Consider the following 21,289-nt stretch of genomic DNA (forward strand, 5'->3'; position numbering starts at 1 on the left):
CCCAGTGTACAGTGGTGTATAACATATAGTAGTACGACGTATATTCCTCAAGAATATCTAATTAATGAGTTTCCTCTTGGCCCTGTTAGTCGTTATTAGGGCTATATGATCTGCAGCCCATTTAGGTTTCCATAATCTGGCCAATGTGTGCCCAGGTCGCTCTCCCTCCCCGTTTTGCCACGCAGCTGCATAATTCCCTAAGGATTTTACTTCCATATGCTCCTCATCGTGAAACTCGCGAAGTGTCAGCTGGAACTGTCTAAGCACCACAGGATCAGGGTCTGCACTGTATCATATTTCAAGTTGTTTTAATTTGTCTTCTGGTCGAGTAAGCATGCCTCCCATCAATTTGAGGATGCACTCTCCTTGTATTAAATCTTCAAAAGCCTTCCACACAGTCCTGTGTACCTGCACTGATTCATTATTCATATCAAAATACATCACAATGGTCTGCTTAATTTCTTCCCTAAAAGCCAAATCAAAGAGCATGTTTCCAGGCACTGTACAGCTCTCTATGCCCTTGTGATTTGAGTGGGCATTTCAAATTCTCCATTTTTCCTCCCCTTCACCAAGTTGCATGTTCGCTCTGTGATGTGGGTTGCTGTGTGTGCCTTCTCTGGTGGCACGGTGGGAACTATTGTTCTTAGCAGTCTGTTGACTCAACTCAATAGTCAATAGTCTGTTCATTAAAAGTCAATTAGAAGGCTCCAGAATCTTGGCAACAGTGACAGAGGCACCTATTGATCAAATTCATGAGGCGAAACTGTCAAGACTAATTGCTCTGCCCAATCTAAACATTCCATGACTCTGGGGCAGCAGCAGGTGTACTCCAAGACTAATTACCCTGCTCATATTGAACTTTCCATGACCCTGGCCGCAGCAGCAGGTACACTTGCCAATCAAACTCACGTGGAATAACTGCTTAAAATCAACAGGTGTTGTTTTCTAGAAACATGCGGCCGGCTTCTATTTATAAGCTGCTCTCACTTTGGTTTCCTGCTTGGCCTCTGTCCCTCATGCACCTGCTTCCCTTCACCAAAGCCACTTCTTTGCGCTGTTCCAGCCATCCTCAGTTCTGCACGTCAGGCTGCAGCTGCTCCCAGATCTTGTTCTGACCTGGTGACCTCTCCAGCATCAGATTTCCTTGAAGAAGAAAAAGACAACAAAAGAAACAATCTGACATCAGATATTTTTGCTAAAAATCAGTTCTTGTTTCTTGTGCTCTCAGCTCAGTAGCAGTAGATTCTAAGAAACACAATTACTTTTGAAGCTCACACTAGACTCTTGCACTGACAGGGCTCTGCCAAGAATAAACCTCCCTGGTATTAAAACTTTCAGTGCCCCTTATGAGTACAAGTTGGGTGGATCCTGTCTTGACACACGGCCTACAATTTGGACACCTAGACTCAGCACATGATAAGTGGGTATCCAGAGATTTCTTGCTCTACACTTGGGATGCTACAGGATAATTGTGTTGATGTTCGTCAAACGATTCATTAAGAGTCCATGCTCTAACTTCACGATGACACAAGCCTTCTGACTGGAAAGACAGAGCACTACTAGCTGTCTGTTGGTGTATGAACAAAGGGCATACAAATACGTTTTGATAAATCTTTTTAATAACTATATTTTGAGTTAAAATACTGCTCTTGCAATTCACAGACACTCCTCTGATCTGGTGTTCCCACAAGATGGGTGCCCGGCCTTTTGAGACCCCAACGTAGCTGCCACGAAGGAGCACCACAGCATCTTGTTTATCATTCTCAATCCCAACCCCCTTACCCTTTAGAGGAATAAAGGAATCTAATTCGCCCTATCCGAACCGCCTGTGATTCGGGTGAGTGTCTTGTAACAGGTTGGTTGCAGGCACCACATTAGTCACATCCCGTCTGCCTCCGGCAGCTGTAGTGCAATGATCACTGTGGAATGGTCCGAAAATGTACGGGGCATATGTGTGATCTCATGTGTCCATCTCAGGACATCCTTGGTCCCCAGCTAGAAATCCAGCATAGAAGCTGATCTGTGGACTGCGGAGTAAAACATGTATATCTGCTCAGTACCAGAACATGCTCTCCAGATGGCAACTAATTTGTTAGTCTGCATTATATCTAGTAGTGCAGTTCGAGCACCACAATGTTGTTGAAGTCTAATATTCAGGCTATCCAGAGTGTCATAACCCTATGTCCCAAAGTTATGTGTAAAAGTCCCCTCACCAAAGTATTGAACTTGGTCTAGGTCAGAGGCAACACGCCACTACAGCGTGGTAAAAGCGGGGTCATCATGATTGGGCCGATATGTGTTTATGATAGTGAGATGTTTTGCTGCAATATTGCCTGAACTATCAGGTAATACCCCTCCGGGTAAAACGCCACATGGAGAGGTCGGAATCAGTGATTATGCCCAATGAGTAAGGTAACCCCCCTGGCGTAGGTTGAGTATGTAGCAAAAAATCTATGTGAGCTCCATTGTTTAGCCACATGCTGGCTTCTGTACGGCAAGAGATGAGATTCCTGCAACAGGAGGATAACAATCGAATCTTCTGAGGCATAATCTAGTACCTGGTATATTTTTCTAGGATTGTCTAAGCCTTGTAAATTCCACATCATGCATTTCACCAGAGGGAGCCTATAGTCAGACTCTATGACAGTAGCATTCACAAATCGGTCACTTGTAGAACTGCATAGTTGTTTGCCTCGTTAACTCCCCACATGTCGACCAATGCCCGCTGAATACTATCTGGTCAGCAACATTTCCCCCTCAAAACACCACCATCCCCATTTCTCTCAGAAACATTCAATAATTCAGGCTACTGGTGCATGGGGGTGGCTAGCAGAAAGCCTTATAAAATATAACAGGCATCATATGGAAAGAACAAAAAGCAAATAGTAGACTGTCCTTTTGTTGACTGTTTAGAACCATAACAAGAAAAAGCATTAAGTCTGACATAAAGCAAACTTCTCCACGGGCCACACAGCACTAGAGAAGTCCCGGCGGTGATGAGCACATTAGCAGGCCCTAAAGTGTAATCAGTCCACCCTGACAGATTTTCCCCACCACCAAATAACAGAATACAAACATGTCCTGGTCAATAATAAGGGTATTCTACATCACTGAGGCCTTGACTTGAGGCAGGTCAACTAGGGTGTTACGTCTTATGTCTCTTTTTCTCATGCATTCTTAAGAACTGAATCACAGCTTTGTGATCCACAAAGACATGAGGTTTTCCATTACAGTAGAATTGTAGACGTGCAGGGTACACAATCACATATTTAATATTCAGTTCCTGTAGTCTCTTCCTCACAGACCCAAAGTTCCAACAATTATCTTGTACTGCCTGGGCATGATCTGGGTGGAAGGATAGTTTGTCTCCATCATGCGTAATTTCAGTTTGTTCCCTAGCTAAAGCAAGTATGGTATATTGGCCTCTGTAGTTTAGAAAAGTCATTAAGATTGGTGGCACTCCTGGGAATGGTAGTGGACCCAGGGTGTGGTGGGCTCTTTCTAGCACAAATTGGGTGGGAAATTTATCTCGGTCAAAGATAGTCACAAGTAAATGTACTACATACTCTGCCAGTTTCCTTGCTGTTGTAGTCTCTGGTAGACCCACAATGTGGACGTTGCATCTCTGAGACCTTTCCTTCAGGTCTTTGTATTTCCTTTTTACTACACTTTTCGGTGTTGGAGATCCGTATCTCAACCGCCACTAGCTGCTGATCATGTCTCACCAACTTTTCAATCATAGAGCCCAGGCACAGCATAGGAGCTTTGATCTTCCCCTCAATCTTGGCAAAGCTCTCTTGCAACACTAGTAGCAGTCTCCTCACCTCCTCTTCAGTGGTAGGTTCTGGAGGTAAATCCACTACCATGGAAGAGTCTGGATTCTGGTATTCCTCCTGGGAGGTCATATTAGATTCAAATGGTAGCCAGCCCTATCTGAGGCCTGCCTTGCAAGTAGGCATTTGTTGGTAAAGGTCAGGGTCTGGACCAGCGAAAGAGGTGGAATGTGATGCCGCACCCCATGTGCGTAGCTCTCCATATTACTTCAAAGGCCCTTGCAGGATGGGCCAGGTCACAGAGGAGAGGCAGTCAGTGTACTGCTCGCAGTTTAGATGCAACGCAGTGTTGACAGCGCCATCCACCAGCCCTGGAGAGTCTCTCTGCCCCTTCACCCCAACAGTTTTGCTTAGAAGGTACCTGGCAATTTCTGATGGCCTATATTGCCAGTTCATTAGGACATGTAGGCGAAGGCATACATAAGTAGTTGAGGTATCCCATGGGTTCACCAGATGTATTGGAAGGGCGGTGGAGTAGCGCCATGCAGCTGTCTTGTGACTCACCACTCACTGAGATCCTTTGTTCTGTGCCCTCACTGTTTGTTTCATGTGGTTTACCTGTAGTATTCACATGAATTAGGTTTACAGGCCCCACTGTTGCATGTGGCTGGTTAACATTCAATCACTCCTCTCCCCCTGTTACCATCCGGGGGAGGTGTGTGGCCCCCTACGATTGCTGTAGGGGATGGTGGGCCATCCCTGTCTGCTACGTTTCTGTCCCCGGTGCAGCTTACTGTACACCAGGCGGTCCAGCCGCAGTACTCGACACCGGGGAATTACAGCTTAGGCGTCGGGCGTGATATTCTCTAGCGTCCCTTGCTCCAATGCCACTTGCAGTCACATTGTGGGTCTCAGGCGGAATGTGGCAACTTTACACCGCCGGGGCCACCTTCTGTATGGCAGGACAAGATGCAGGCATTGTTTACACAGATGTTTCATTCAAACACCCATGGCCGCTGAAGCTCAGCCACAGAAAATACATCTGGGCAGAATTCCAAGCTGTGCCACCTCCACACAACCATATTTTGAGTAATTTTTGTGCAAGTCTGTTTAGCCTAAAGTCAGGCAAAAGGTGTAAATCCTGGGAAAAGTTATTCTTTCTAAACTCCTTGATTATACTGTTCACTCTTTCCATTAACCCCTTCAGTGCCCATGACGAGCTGGACTCGTCATGGGCTGCGGTGGCGCTGTGCCCATGACGAGTCCAGCTCGTCATGAACTCCGCCCGCTAATGCAAGGCGCGGCACTGGGCGGGGAAAGGGGCGGGCATGCAAGGGGTTAAGCCATTTCTTCTTCGGAATGAAAATGCCTTTTTTGAGGTTGTCCATAGGCATCTACCGGAGGAACTTCATGCAATCAGACATAAATTGTACCCTATCATCAGTTACAATGGTCTCAGGAATATCTTCATTCATTAAAGTTTCCCATACAAAGTCAATCAGGGTGCTAGTGGTGGCATAATTTTGTAACTTTCCAACGGGAGCGATGGTAAATAAATGACTCAATAAACCATACATCTACTAAGCAGCCACTATTGTATTGCCTTAATTATGTCAACATTTACTTACTCTATGATACATTAAGGACCAAAATAGGAGATTAAGAAAGTTTCCTTTTAATTTTGGATTTGTTGCTCATGCAGCCACTGATGCAGTCCCAGCTAGTGACTCCATGAATGCCACCACAATTAAGGTCAGACCTTGTTCTTTGTCAAGATTCTTTCAAGCTGGCTTTCATGGGGAACGTTGATAAATTTCTCTTGTTTTACAGTTTCCAGAATTAATTTGGAATCGCTCTAAAAAGCCAGTCCACCAAAAAGGCAGCTACAAAAAAAAAAACCTGGGAATGGATTGCTTTGAAGTGAATGCATGAATTATGGGCTTATGAGCTGTACTTATGCCAAATGAAATGCCCCATAGAAAGAATTTAATCAGTTTTATGGCCCATTAGCCTCATGCTCTGCAGCTGAGTAGTTCAATTCTGGACCCATAATTGTAAGAGAGGCTGTACCACAATCAACACCTTCCATACTACAAATTGGGGTGAAGTCTTCAAATCTCCCAGTCGTGACCGCCACCTCCCAGGGGAAACTTTCAATAATAACTGGGGGGGGGGGACTCATGGACCCCCCTACCCCAGGTACGCCACCTCCCAGGGGCACATACTTAAAAAACAAATTAAAATGGGGTAGGCAGCCCCGGGGACCACCATTTCCCTGAGCTACAAATGCAATATCTAAGGGGGTCTGTTGCGGACACTCAGCCCTGGGGACCACCACCTCCCCGGGGCAAATATGAAGAAAGAAGGGGGTCCTGGCTGTCGCCCTCCAGGAGCCCTACATGGCCCTGGGGATCCCACTCCCCAGGGTCGGATCCATCAATTTCCCTGGGTGCCCACCCCCGGGACATTGCAGTTTGCTATAGCATGGCAGGAACACTGCTCCCCCTGTGCCATAGCAAAAAGTGTGCTCCACTTTGAGCAAGCCAGAGCATTTTGCTCTGGCTTGCTCAAAGTGGAGCACACTTAGCTTTTTACACACAAGTAGCAGCATGTCAGCAGCTCTCTGTGTGCAAAAAGCAATGGACCCCGTGGGCCTTCAGGTTCCCCCGCTGTCCTCAATGAAGAAGCCTGGCCCCGGGGGATGTGGTCCCCAGGGCTGGAAATGGGCCTGTATGAGGCCGCACTGCCCCCTCCCTTGAAAGAAAAAGAAATAAAGAAATGGCCAGGCCCCGGGCATAGGGTCCCTGAGGCCGAAATCGGCCTGGGGAGGAGGACCATGCGCCTCCGCTCCCTTTTTAAAACAAATAAATAAATACATTTCAAAAAGGGACAGGCCCCAGGGGATGGGGCCCCGGGGCCGAAAATTGGCCTAGGGAAGGGGGCCACACGGACCCCCACCCCTTCCTTTATTTATAAAAAATAAATGGCCGGTCCCAGGGGGATGGGGTCCCTGGGCTGAATTCAGTCTGGGAGTGAGCCGCGTGGCCCCCGTCCCTTTTGTTTTATAAAAAATATGGGGGATGGGGTTCCTGGGGCCCAAAATTGTCCAGGGAAAAAAAGAAATAGAGAATTTTTTTTAAAAGCCGGCCCCCTTTCTCCACCATTTTGCAAATGCAGCTCTTGGTGCGCTGCTGGTTGGAGGATGAAGTCCTTTTAGTTGGTGAGGGTCCTGAGGAGCCAACTAGCCCCCCTGTTACCTCCAGTAAGACCAACACAGCTGGATTGCTGAGAGGTGGTCAGAAGCTGGGCCCCTTTCTCCACCACCCTGCAAACGCACATCTCGACGCACTGCTGGTGGGGGGATGATGTCCCTTTGCCTCCTGAGGGCCTCAGGACTAAAGTGGACTTCTTCCCCCAAGTACCAGTGCACCAGGAGAAACATTTGCAGAGTGGTGGAGAAAGGGGGCATGGCTTCTGAGCATCTCTCAGCAATTCAGCTGTGTGGGCCTTACAGGAGATAACAGGAAGGCTAGTTGGCCCGCACGGACCCTCAAGAGCATAGGGGCCATCAGCCCCCAACTAGTAGTGCGCAAGGAGGTGCTTTTGCAGAGTGGAGGAGAAAGGGGCCGTGGCCACCGAAAACCTCTTATCAAACCCACTGTGTGGGACTTACTGGAGGTAACAGGAGGGGTAGATGGCCCGCAAGGACCCTCAATAGCCAAGGGGACTTAATCCCCCTACTAGTAGTGCACCAGGAGGTGTAGAAAGGGTGTAGATAGGGTGCGTGGCCTGTTATCAGTTCTCAGCAATCCTGCTGTAATGGACTTATTGGAGGTAATAGAAGGGGTAGTTGGCCCCCAAGGATGTCCTTGGTGGCCAACTACTCCTCCTGTTATCTCCAATAAGTCCCACACAGACGGATTTCTAAGAAGTCTTCAGAGGTCATGCCCCCTTTCTCCAACTCTCTGCAAACGCTGCTTGTGGTGCACTACAGGTTGGGGGATGAAGTCCACTTTACTCCTGATGGACTTTGGGAGCCAACAAGTCCTCCTGGTACCTTCTGTAAGTCCAACACAGCGGGATTCCTGAGAGCTGTTCGGAGGCCCAGTCCCCTTTCTCCACCACTCTACAAACGTCACTACTCGTTAAAAAAACCACAGAAATTCATTGAAAAAAACCAAAGGTTACAGGGACGTTATAGTTAAGCGCAGGTTTCATTCCCACAACAAGAAAAAATCAGCATGGGATAGTTAGCTGAGCTTCTGATGCTACCAGCAGATAAAGAGGACGGAGGAGAGGCGTGCGGCGACGTAGGCAAAGGAACGTTTATGGGTTTTTGTATTTTAGGCGAGTTTCCACATTGTGATTTTACTTTTGATCTTTCTGAAGTAGCAGGTCTGATCTCTTGCCTAAAGTTTAAGTGTGCTCTGCTTTCAGAAATGGGCAATCTGCATTATGCCGCCACGGCTTCCGTTGCCCATCACGCTGCATTCTTTTCAAAAGCTTCCTTCACCGCTTTGCAGAACAACTTACATGCCAGATTAATTAATGTGGGCTCTCTCCATTCACACAGTCAACAAATCTGTGACCTCCTTTCTGACGGCCACTTCAATGTTTTATTCATTACGGAGTCTTGGCTTAAGAGCTGGTCTAATCCAGACATATCAGCTGCCCTTCCATGAGGCTACTCCATTCTCCAATGTGACAGACCGGAGATAAGAGGCGGGGTTAGGCTATCATCTTCTGCGAAGAGGTCATGTACAAGATGTTCATTGTTGATGAACTAAAAGATTCCGAGAGTCTTGGTATTTGTTTTAAAGTAAGTCAGTCATACTCTTTTCCTGGAGTCTTGCTTTCCTGCTCATCTTGCCCTTGCTCTACTTTCTTGAGCTCCTTAGGTGATGCTCTAGCCCCACAGCTGATGCATTATTCACATTTTAAAATATTAGGGGACTTGAGTGCCATATTTATGATTCCCTTAACCAGACAGTTAGAGCCTGATTGATAATTTGGCGGTCCTGGAGCTTACTCAATGAGTGGCAGGTCCCACCAATGTGGCCGGCCACACAGACGATTTGATTTTTACCAATCATTCTCAGATGCTTTCAGGCACCCCGGAAGTTCAGGTGTGGCCAGATGATTCACTAGTTGCCTTTAATATATCAGTAGATCACTGTGCTCCTCACACTAGCGGTACATGTTCTGGGAACCTCGCTATTCAGAAATGGGGTAAAACAACAGGTGATAATTTGAATAGTAATCTAATTCGGTCTCCCCTACTTCTTTCTGGAGCTCTAACAAAGGACGTGGATTCCTTTCATTATTGGATCTTGGAAGAAATTGATGAGCTTGCTCCTTTAATGAAGCCTGGCCGCAATAGCCTTGCTATATCTGCCCCATTGTTCACAACACTTTGGCCAGAGAGAAGCTTTGTTTGCAAGCAGCTTGAAAGAAAGGACTCAGTATCACTGGAAAAAAAACTTACATATAAATCTGCTCTTTTTCACTTCTCAAATTGAGCTTGCTAATATCGACCCCAAGATGATTGTCCCAATTTCCAAGTCTTTTCTTCAACCCAAAGGCACCCTTGCTCTGTGGAGCATGGTGCTTGCGTTGGAGGCAGGATTGTTTTTATGCAGGAAGAAACACCATCCGGCACAAAAACAATCATCTGAGGCATTTTCCAGAATGCAGCACACATAGGAAGAGGAAACAATGAGGAGAAATAAGGATATTTTTCCTCTTTACGCCTCACCTGAGGAGGTGTAGCATTTTAACGCATTCCCAGGTCTACCAGTAATGCTAAATCTGGTAATGCGCCAAATTCCTGGGTGGACCACCTACGCTCCACCGTTAAAATGCCTCCCTGGGGCAGAGTAACGCAACAAAGTGATCTGTGCTGCATTGACTGGGTAGTCCTGCTTTTAGACTACAATATAGTCATAAGAAAATCCAGGCTGAAATTCCTCCTCTTCAAGATCCTCAACAACTGGTACAGGACACCCTGGAATTTGAAACAGGCACAGTTGTTGCCCCATTACCAGTGCTGACTTTGTGAGGATTCCTGTAATCTCTATCACATCCTTTGGTGCTGTCCCGCCTTACGGTCATATTAGTCTGCAGTATGGTCCCGCATACATCTACACTGCTTCCTGGTAATTATCCCATCAGCAGGGCTTTGCACATTATGTGCCCAACATCCCCGACCTGGAAATTCACACCTATAGTAGGCTAGCCACCAAAAGTTTCAAGAGTGGCTCCTAGAGTTCCATAAAGTAGGCAATCATGAATGGACCACCCACCTATAAGATAAACAACATTCTAGCAGTATTTGAGAATGTTTGGATCTGCTTTCTTGCGCCTGAGACCATTGAGAATGTTGTTATATCACAGGTTGTTTCTAGATTCACCACTGATCCCCCTAGGATTCCCCCCTATCCCCAAAAACAAAGGCCCTCCTGAGCATACAGTGGTTTAAGTTAGTCCACCTTTAGAGATTCCCATGGAAGCCTTCCAGAGAGTTCTCTACCTGTACCTGAAAATTGATTGGTATGAGTCCAGGCCTTGTAGGGGTTGTGATGTTCCTATGGAACAGCAAGCCTTGCTACAGTGAAAAAAGCTTTTTGGGGGGCACGATGATGACAGAAGTCATGAGATGATGAACATCGTCTGTTGATGACTGCACAAGACCAGAAAGCCTACGGCTGATTCCTGTGCTCAACACAGACTTAGAGGAAGCCAGTCAGAGTTCAAATGCGTTTTTCACTGATTCAGCAGAAAGGTCATCGGTTAATTTGCTATGGAGAAAGTATGATCACAATGAAAAAGCATGCTGCCTTATGGCCGCACTCTGTGACAGATGAAAGTCCAGATGGGCGTTCCAGTGATACATGAAGAACAGGGTACTATGCTCACATGCCTGATTGTTATCACAGGCCCTTTTGCTTCTTTCTATTTTGTCCCTCTATACCTCTAAGTCCCAGGTGACGCTGAAGCAAATTGAGGCCTTCTTTGTATGGTTTATTTAGACTTTGACTGTACAGAGAAGGAAGTGGTGGAAGACATTTCCCAGGGAAAGATGAGTACCCTGGTGTATTTTATAAAATGGATTAGGCAGAGCAAGTGCACTTTTTGGCACAAGCTTATCAGGAAGCGGTGGAATATAGCTCCCTTCGAGTCATCACCAATAAGGCCACTACTACCCTCATTATGGAAGATAATAAGGTCCAAATGGACTATTCTAGTTATTAACCTATATTGTTAATTAAGTGATCCTCCAACTTATTCAGAAGTCTCATGTTGGCTTTCTACCAGGTCAGTGCTCCCGCAACCATCTCCGGACATTAGACCACCATATTATGGCACACAAAAGGTGACAGAGAATCAAAACTGTCTCTATCACTAGGTGTCGAAAAGTCATTTGACCGGGTGCAGTGGGCATATTTATTTAGGGTGATGGCTAAACGGGGCTGAGTGCTCAAAGGTACAAATATACTCATTTATGATTTTGGGTACACTTCGATGTATCATTACCATATTGCTTTTGCTTGCCTTTTCAGTTACATGTAGCTTAGCATTCCTGTTTAATGGCACTACAGCTGTGATCTTTTGGATTTTCAGGTAACAGGCTTATTTTTATGCTCTCTTTTCTATTATCTCTGCTGGTTCATTACCCGTCCCCGTCCCACTCATGTATCCCTCCCAACTCCCCACTGTCTTCCAATGCTTATGGTTTTAGGCATTGTACTATTGGTAGTCCATATACTTTGTCCACAAGAACAATGGTCCCAGTGGAACAGGACTTTGTCTTTTGTGTTCATGAACACAAATTGCTGTTGTATTTTGAAAATATTTCGAAAATACCAATAAAGAAATGTTGGAAAAAAAGAAAACAGTAGTTAAGGGCTTTTTCACTGTAAAGATATGTATAACACCAAAGTTTTACTTTTAAATATCATGCACCCTTCTGGGCGACTTATTAATATTTTAAAGGAAGGGTGTGACCTGTCAAAAGGGGTTAATTTGACGTGTTAAATTTTCAGTTTAAAACTACCTAGCTAGGCTACATTGGTAGGCCTGCAGTCATGTTTGCACTGCCATTGCAGTGGGTGGCACAATGGATTCTGCAGCCTGCTAGTGAATTTTAACTTCTAGAGTCCAGGTACACTTAGTACTACATACTAGGGGGGTTATTTACATGCCCCTTGCGTCGCCGGTGCGGCACTTTTCTTGACACATCTGCAGCGCAATGTATTCCCTAAGTCACCCTGAATTACTTTTCATAGCCTTGTAAATATGTTTCCCTTTCACGCATAAAGAGGCGTTCCATGGGCGTTACTGTGGGTGTTCCCAAGCAACATCCATGGAACTTGACGCATTCACAGATTTACAGCATTTTGTAAACCTGGGAATGAGTCAGATTCCTATGCCTCCCCAGGGGAGGCGTAAGAAGGCGAGAAGAGGAGAAATACTTTTGTTTCTCCTTGTTTTTTCATCTATTTATAAAGAGGAAAATGCCTTTCATTATTGTTTTTGTGCAGGAAGGTGTGCCTTCCTGCACAAAAACAATTATCCCCTCAGTGCAAGCACCCTTGCAAAATGACTCAAGGTGGTCTGCGCTGGTGCACGGCTGCTGTTTGTGCGCAGGAGAGAAAGACAGGAACGTACTGTATCTTCTAAATACGATGCATTCCTGCCCTTATATTTTAATGCTGTGCATCACAATGTTGTAAATGAGGCCCTACCGACTTATAGGAAAATTTAATATGGCACATAGGGGTATACCAATTTCATCATGCTGAAAGGTGGAGCACAGGTACTTTACCGCGGGTTAGTAGGGGTAAAGTCACAGAGTTCTACAAACAGCGAATACAGCCAGGGCAAGAAGCTATGGGTACACAGTGCCAAAGATCGCCATTTCCAACAAAGAGTCTTGTCGTAGGTTGCAAATCATTTTCACTCATCTGTAATCCAGTAAATTGTTTTTAAAGTGATATTGTGATTAGCATCGAGTTAGGGAGCAAGGGGCTTGGCTTGATGGATTTAGGGGAATGCTTTTGCAGAGGTCCACTGCCTCTGGAAATGCCTAATGTGGATATGACCCATCAAGCATCTTGTCTGTTAGACCTTTCAGAGAAATTGAGTGAGGCTACAAGCAAGCTATAGAATGTGCACAAATGTCAAGAGTTATAAGATCAGCGATGGTTGACATACTCCATGCATATGTTTATTTTCAGATGACATTATTGCGGGCCCAGGAGATAAAGCAGGAAATAAACACGACAAGAGGTGTGTGCAATGAAACCATGATGGATTTGTGGAAGGAGTGCAAGCCCTGCCTGAAGCATACGTGCATCACCTACTACGCCAAGGTCTGCGGTAGCGGGCAAAGCCTTTTTGCTGAACAGGTCAGTACAATCACACTGTAGTTCAGTCACACACACACAAATGAGCAGAAGGCCTTTTTAGCACCGGATAGCTGGCTTTGTCCAACAAGAGATGGCAGAAATACAATGGAGGTGCCTTGTCATTTTGCTCTCATAGTCAACTCTTGAACCTTGAGCGGGAAAGGGTGGGGAATCTAACTCACCAGCTTAGTAGCAGTACCCCAGAATGCTTTATTCATTGGCGGTAGTTAGACATAAAATGCAGAATCATTATTTCACATACCAAATTCACCAGATTTTTCCAGGCCTTCTTCCCCATGTACATTTCAGCAGATTGGCTCTACCAGAATATATTAGGGGGAAACGGCAGGAGTAGTTCAGTTCAAGACAAAGTTTATTTGGACTCCACAGTCCTGAAACATATTAAATCATCGTAAATACAATTCCTACAATCATAACATTGTTACTTAGACTCATCACCCTAAAATTCATGTTTTAAAATCCTGTACCATGTTTTAGACCTAGTAATTCACTTTACATACCATGAGTCAAGCATTTCATTACTAACTCTGATCGGGTTTCTTTAGATTTTATATAAACTCCCCCCGGGCACAGGTAATTAATACATCAGTTTACAATTCTGGATTAACATCCTTAAACCTTCCTTTGAATCATATATCTTTTATCAAAATGTGCGAACAGGAGGGCATTACCTGCAGGAGTACTTTACTGTCGAAACATCTGTCTGCACAAGGATGTGAATTTAGCCCTGAACTTGTAATAAGGCCCTAAGAAAAGCTTTAAGGCCCAGCTGAGAGAAAGTAAACCAATACAGTTTGAGTGCCTGGAAGGTGGCAACATTTGCACTGCAGCTGCACTACAGTGCAAAAGGGACCGACTGGTACATCTGTTCACCGGGTCCTTCTAGAAACAATACAGAGACTACTTGTGTTCTCATTCACAGCTGTGTGCAGATGGTAGGAAGGGTAATATCAGTATTGCTGAACATTTGTAGCCTCATTTCAGATTTAGTCAAATGGAGTGGTGCTGCTTTTGATCACAAAAATAAAGTGAGTGATTCCTACCAGCAAACCCTGTTCAAATCAGCGTGCATAAAAATTTGGTACAGCATTTTTTCATGAAAACCCAAAATTCTGAGATAATACCGTGAAGTAGTCTTCTTATCACATTGGCGTTAAGCCTGGATGTTGCGCTTAACTTTGAATAAGCCCAGTAGATTTCATTTCTAACCTATCCTAGCTGTCCCAGGCCTTTTTGACTCATGTTATTGATTTTTGGAGTGTTATGCACCTCCCACTCTTTCTGTGAATATGTTCATCCTTCTCCTGAACCCCTCTCTCTAACACAACATTCCATTGTGTCCCCATATTCTAGAACTACACCTACACTGATTATTTTGTTCCCCTATGTCTTTCTTGAAACGTAACATTTCCGAGGCTTGCTTGATTAGGGTTTTGGCCCACCTTCACAGGTCACTGTATTTAGGGTGGTTCTCTCTGAAGTACTTTTTGTTAGCACATCCATATGTCATTGAGTTGAGGTAAGTAGTGGCAAGGTTGTTTGTGTCTCTGTCTCCTTCTTAGAGTACCTAGTGTTAAGGCATGAGGTCACTTACTTTGTATATTTGTTAGAACTGGCATCCTTGGCATGGTACTCCCATAACTTTTTGCCTTCAACCCTCCTGTTTTGCTGATCGTTTTTGCTGGCTTTAGGTCTCAGCGCACTCTACCACTGCTTACCAGTGCTAAAGTGCTTGTGCTCTTTCCTTAAAACATGATAGAATTGGCTTACACCCAATTGGCCTATTTAATTTACTTTTAAGTCTCTAGTAAAGTACACTACATGTGCCCCAGGCCTGTCAATTAAATGCTACTAGTGGGCCTGCAGCACTAATTGTGCCACCTACTTAAGTAAACATGTCTCAGGACTGCAATTAAAGCATGTGGGTGCATTTTTAAATTGCCATATCAACCTGGCAAAATAAACTTTTTACCGGGCCCAAACCAAATTTTTAACACATATAAGTCACCTCAAGGGTAGGCCCAGATCAGCCCAGAGGGCAGAGTCCAGTGTATTTAAAAAGTACCACCATCAAACAACAATCGCCATGGATAATCTCCCCAGTGAGAACCATAGGCTTAGGACCTCAAGGGTATGCTGGCCTCCAATAGAATCCTATTTCACACAAAAAACCAACTGAGTGAATTTTTTTTACGACGTATTATTTCATAAATGCCAGTCTGTTCCTAAGCAGACACAAAACGTTTGACAGGATGTCCTCACACGCATCTATCAGGTGTCATGCTTCATCATAGGACATCCCAACACTCACCAAAAACGTTGGGTTGATGGAGAGCTGGCCTACACCTGAGATAAGGAAGGTGCTTATTCTGACCTGGGATCCATGAAATAAATTAAAAACCAATTTAGTACCCCAGTAGTACCCCAGTAGGGTTTTTACTTCCAAGGGTACCACTTGGCATTAAAAAGTAGGTGTGGAGTATCAGAGAATAAGCACCTCAAACCCACTATGATGTCAACATGTTTCTGCCTAGCAGCTCAACAGAGTCCATGGTATTCATCAGGAAAGATGTCGGAACCATGCAGATTCCAGAACTTTCCCACACAGAAATTTGAGAAAAATTTGATTTTTTCAGCTAAATTTAAGGTTTGCAGGGGATTCTGGGTAGGTAATTTTGATGTCTCCTAAATACGTTTTGGGCCCTTGCCTGTCACAGGTACTTGACCCACCCATGCGAGTGAGGTACCATTTTTAATGGGAAACCTGGGGGAACACTGGGTGGTAGGAAATGTGTGTCAGCCCAGTGATCCCACAACTTTCCCACACAGAAATTTGAGGAAAATTTGATTTTTTTAGCTACGTTTGAGGCTTGCAGGGTATTCTGGGTAGGAAAAAGTTGGGGAACCCACGCAAGCCATACCTCGCTGGACTCCCCCGGGTGTCTAGTTTTCAGAAATGTGTGGGTTTGGTAGGTTTCCCAAGATGGCGTCCTAGCACGGGGCCAAAAACCCAGGTGACCCCCCCCCCATACAAAACCAGGTTGTTTTGTGATAGGTAATTTTGAAGTCTCCACAACATGTTTTGGGCCATTGCCTGTCGCGGGTACTTTACCCACCCATACGAGTGAGGTACCATTTTTATTGGGAGACCTGAGGGAACACTGGGGGGTGGGACATTTGTAGATCCATGCAGATTACAATACTTTCCTACACAGAAATTTGAGAAAATTTGATTTTTTTCCATCAGAATTTGAGGTTTTCAGGGGATTCTGGGTAGGGAAACGTTGGGGGATCCACAAAAGCAATACCTCCTGGACTCCCCCGGGTCTCTAGTTTTCAGAAATGCATGGGTTTGGTAGGTTTCCCTAGATGGCTGCCAAGCCCGGGACCAAAAACTCATGTGACGCCCCTTGCAAAAGCTGATCGTTTTGTGATAGGTAATTTTGATGTCTCCACAATACGTTTTGGGTCCTTGCCTGTCGCGGGTACTTGACCCACCCACAAGAGTGAGGTACCATTTGTATTGGTAGTCCGCAGTGTGGGGTTGATGGGGCTACCCCATTTCCAAGCAATGACCCGCTCTGCCACCGCCAGAGTCATATTGCAGAAGAGTAGCGTATACCGTTCTAGTGTTTGCTTATCGCAGATACCTAGGGCAATCAGTTGAGGCGCCATCACCTCTGACAGGTGTATCCTCACTTTCTACCAGAATCTCCTCACTGGCTGGCACTCCCACAATGTGTGCAGCAGGCCCCCCTCTGACTGCAACCCCGCAAACAAAAGGCAGACCCACTACACCCCTTTTGTACAACTGCTCCCTCATATAGTATGCTTTTTGCAGCAATTTCAGTTGTACCAGGCAGAAACGTGCTTGTATAGCCACCTCGCTCTGGTAGCAGCAGACCTCTCTTACGCATCGTCCTCCAGCCTGCCCTGGTCCCACTCTCACTTGTTTCTTAGTATATGCAACGGGAGCACACTATGGACCAGATATGTGGTGTAGATCTGAGAAATAGCATGCAGGGGGGACGCGATCACCTGGAACTCTAGTGATGACTCTTCCGGTAGATCCGAAAAAAGAGCCTCATACTTTCCAATGATGTGTCGATTTGCACATATCTGTGATAATGAGCCCCTGACAGATCATACTCAGCCTGCAGCTCTGGGTAGGGAATCAGCCTCACGTCCCTCCAACGTCCCCCACCACCGTGATTCCCAGCAAATCCCAGTGACCATGTCCCTGAATCCCTCTAAGCTCCCTGAGCCGTCGGTAAGGGGAGCAAACACGTTCTCCTCAACCATACAGATACCTTCAGGTGGCCCGCCGATCCTATTGCCCATACATCTGAATTCAAGAAGGCCACCCGTTGGTCAGAGAAGACCCAGTCATTCGCAACCTCCAAGTGAGCTACCCATTAATACAATTTCAAGTTGGGCAGGGCAATGCCTCCCTCCCACACCTTCCTTGCCAGCAACGCCAGGGCTATTTTTGGGGCTCTCCCATTCCATAACAAAGCTCTAGTAACCCCATCTACCTGTCTGAAGAACCTGTCCAGCAGTGCTTTGGCCCGCATCTCTCTTGTAGGTCTCCACGTTCTCCCGGTCATATAGCAAATTGACCCACCCCACTAAGGAGCGGCCAAAACTCATCTTCCCCAAGACCGGCCACTCCAAGTCTAATGCTTTTTCTGCATCCAACGACAGGAGCACCAAAAGCTCCCAAATTCTCTGGCTGTGGCGCTCCTGTTGTTGCCCGAATTCTCAGGCATCTGAGATTATGGGGGGTTGCCCAATGGGGCATAAAGCCCGACTGATCTGAGGCCACCAGGGATTCCACCAAATTCATCATGCAAGCTACCAGGTTCCACACCAACAGGTAAGAAGCGCTGTCCTCACTGGGAAACAGGAAATATCAGCCCTTAAAACCTTATCTGAAAATTCGGCCATTTTCATCAAACCAGCAGATAAGGGGGGAGGGATAGTTCTGTGGGATTCAGATAAGTATGATGAAGAAGTCATGAGACAGTTAGCTAATCCTATACATTATAGGTTATTAGACGAAAATCCTACAGTTGTATTGCAATCGCAAATTTTGGCTTTGACATCAGAACCCCTTGAACAAGGTTGGTTGTGTAAAAATGAATTTGATTTTCTTAACACAGATACGCATAGGGTACCTAATTTGTATGTCCTACCAAAAGTACATAAAAATTTGGTTACCCCCCCTGGGCATCCAATAGTATCCGCATGTGGATCACTATTGGGACCATTAGCAAAGTACATTGGCGTTTTTCTAGTACCCTTGGTGAAGGAAACACAATCATATGTAAGAGACACGATGGATTTAATATCGAAAGTGGAAAATCTTCCTTATGATATTGAAAATCAGATCCTTGTAGCCTTCGATATTGAATCGTTGTATACAAACATACCTCAAGATGAGGCCTTGGCAGTTTTGCATTACAAACTGGAACAAAGAGAACGTCAACATCAGGTCCCTACAGACTTCTTAATAGCTTTAGCGACCCTTTGTCTTAAAAATAATTTTTTTAATTTCAAAGGAACATTGTATTTACAAGTTATGGGAGTTGCTATGGGGTGTAGCTTCTCACCTGGGATAGCGAAACTAGTAATGGATGAATTTGAAAAGAAGTGGATATATGGTGACACCAACCCTTTTAAAACTCAGGTGGGTTTTTGGTGTCGGTATATCGACGACATCTTTATGATTTGGGAGGGAGATGAAGTTAAATTGACTGAGTTTCACAATTGGCTCAATACAAGAGTGTCTGAACTCAAATTCACAGTGTCCAAGCACAATGAAAAGATCAATTTTCTAGATGTCAATATCCAACATGAAAATGGTCATTTGGCAGTCAGTTTATACACAAAACCTACTGACCGTAATACATTGTCACATTTCACCAGTGGCCATCCACGCACATTAAAAGAAAATCTGCATTATGGGCAATTCCTTCGGATCAGAAGGAATTGCACCAATAAAGAAGATTACTTCAGCAATGCAGAAATATTGAAGAACAAATTGTTGTGTCGAGGTTACCCTAAAAAATTGGTTAAAACAGCATTAAAGAAAGCGTGGTTTACGCCAAGAGAAGAACTACTGACCCCCAAACAACACAAAGATGACTCTCCCTTGACTTGTGTGCTCACTTATGGGCCTCAAGCAAATAAGATAAAGAAGATCATCCAAACTAATTGGAAACTAATCAATTCTTTGGACATCCCTAAGCCGTTGTTTGCTTTAAAAAAAGGAAAAAACATTAGGCAACAACTAGTAAGAGCAGCAAGAACTACAGAATCACCCAGAAATGATTTAAGAAGTCAATTAAGTTTGCCTCCAGTAGTTGGCCATTTTAGATGTCAAAATTGCGTTGCCTGTAGATTGACATCTGATTCGAAACAAGTAGTCATTAATGGCTATATTCATGAGCAGAGTTTTTTCCAACTGTAACTCTAGTAACACAGTATACTGCTTAAATTGCCCATGTAACAAGTTTTATATTGGCCAAACTACTCAGGCAGTTAAAAAGCGGATTCTACAACATAAATCAAGAATTAAATGTAGAATCCAGGGAGCGCCTCTAGTACATCATTTCCTTAATAACAACCATACGGAAAATGATCTCCACTGGTCTGTACTTTTTGTATTCCATAATGTTAAGAAAAATGATCTGCAAGTTAAACTTAATAGACTGGAAGCAAGACTGATTGAGAAATACCGTACAGCAACACATGGTCTTAATGACCGGGACGAACTATGGTCATTATTACAATAGCTGACAATATTGTCTGAATGTACCATTGGAGAATTGGTGGATATAATAAGCTGCTGTCTTGATAAAAAGATATAATGTAAGCTAAACTCTACAGCCTGTAGATAAGTCCGATTGATTGAAAAAGTTGTTATATGGTGATTCATGGCCTTTTTGATCGGTTTGAACTGTAATTACTACTATAATAACTTCCCTGAGTGTACTGTTGTTGTCCCATTGGATAGAGGATTGAGGTAAAGAATCAGCTGTGCAGTGATGCAACTAGATATATTGTGAGGAGTGGCAGACTCGACGAGAGTCACTGGGTATGAGCAACCTTTCTTTTCCTGTGTGTTATAATTGTTATGTTTATTCTTTATTTATTATTATTTTGCCAGTATATATTTTTTAGTCATTTTTGGTGGTGGTTTTTTCTATGCTTACCAATTTTTTCTATGCTTACCAATTTGTTACATTAGTCTGAATATGTTACCGATAGTCTGTCTTCATTGTAAGTCGACTTCAGGTTTCGTTGTAGTAACAGTCAAGGTCGTTTTGTAAGGTTGTAAGGTCGTTTTGTTAGGAAGTAGGGCAGCTTATTTATACGCTCTCGTGTAGTCCCTGTCATGTGACTTGTTTGCACATGATCCGGAAGTATTGGCAGTCGGAGCTGAGAAACGCGCGCATTGACTGGTAAGAGTCTTCCTCTGCCCTTTTGCTTTTCAAATAGCTTGTTAGTATCATATTTTGGTAGCTTGCAAGAACAAGAGATTTAATAACACTTAGTTTGCGTTCTTGTATTACAGAGGAATTTTCAAGTGAGGCCGTTGTTTAGAAATAGTTCGTAACGATTGGAACACGGTACTTTCCAGTTCTGTACGGGTAAGAACTTGTTACCGCTCCCTCAATATGAAGGTATATGTAGCAGCATTTGTTTGCTTGGATGGAGATGAACTATTGCCTTAATTAGAGGGCCTTTTTCTCATTTTTATACCCACAGATGATTCATGGGACCTTGTGTTGAGTTTGGAGAAACTGGGTCCCTATAAGGTTTATTAATTAAACCAGGATCTTTCTATGGTAAATTTATAAATGAAAAAATATACATTTTGAGCGTCATTGGCTTTTGTGTTTTTCAGTCGGAATCTTTTTATAGTTTGGGGCATGACAGTACACACATTGTTTCTCACTTTGGTGTGCTTCGATCTATTTAGTTGTTTGCTTTTGGCACGGGTGATTTTTTGTTTTATGGATTTGGTTCATTTTTCTCTTGCCTTTTGTGGAGTTTAAGGTTTGACTCTGGTTGCATGTGCAA

The 21,289-nt window shown here is 44.5% G+C and overlaps 1 protein-coding gene across 2 annotated transcripts in view; it reads left to right on the forward strand.

Annotated features, from left to right (window-relative positions):
* Nucleotides 1–21,289, forward strand: part of LOC146822031 (clusterin-like) — a 416,491-nt gene that overhangs the window by 97,390 nt on the left and 297,812 nt on the right. For both annotated transcript variants that reach the window (XM_085609414.1, XM_085609415.1), the window contains exon 4: nt 13,010–13,180. In XM_085609414.1, the coding sequence (XP_085465540.1) occupies nt 13,010–13,180 (171 nt within the window). The remainder of the gene's footprint in view (nt 1–13,009; nt 13,181–21,289) is intronic.

This window comes from Triturus cristatus, chromosome 6 (assembly GCF_964204655.1).
Source record: "Triturus cristatus chromosome 6, aTriCri1.1, whole genome shotgun sequence".
NCBI classification, from domain to species: Eukaryota; Metazoa; Chordata; class Amphibia; order Caudata; family Salamandridae; genus Triturus; species Triturus cristatus.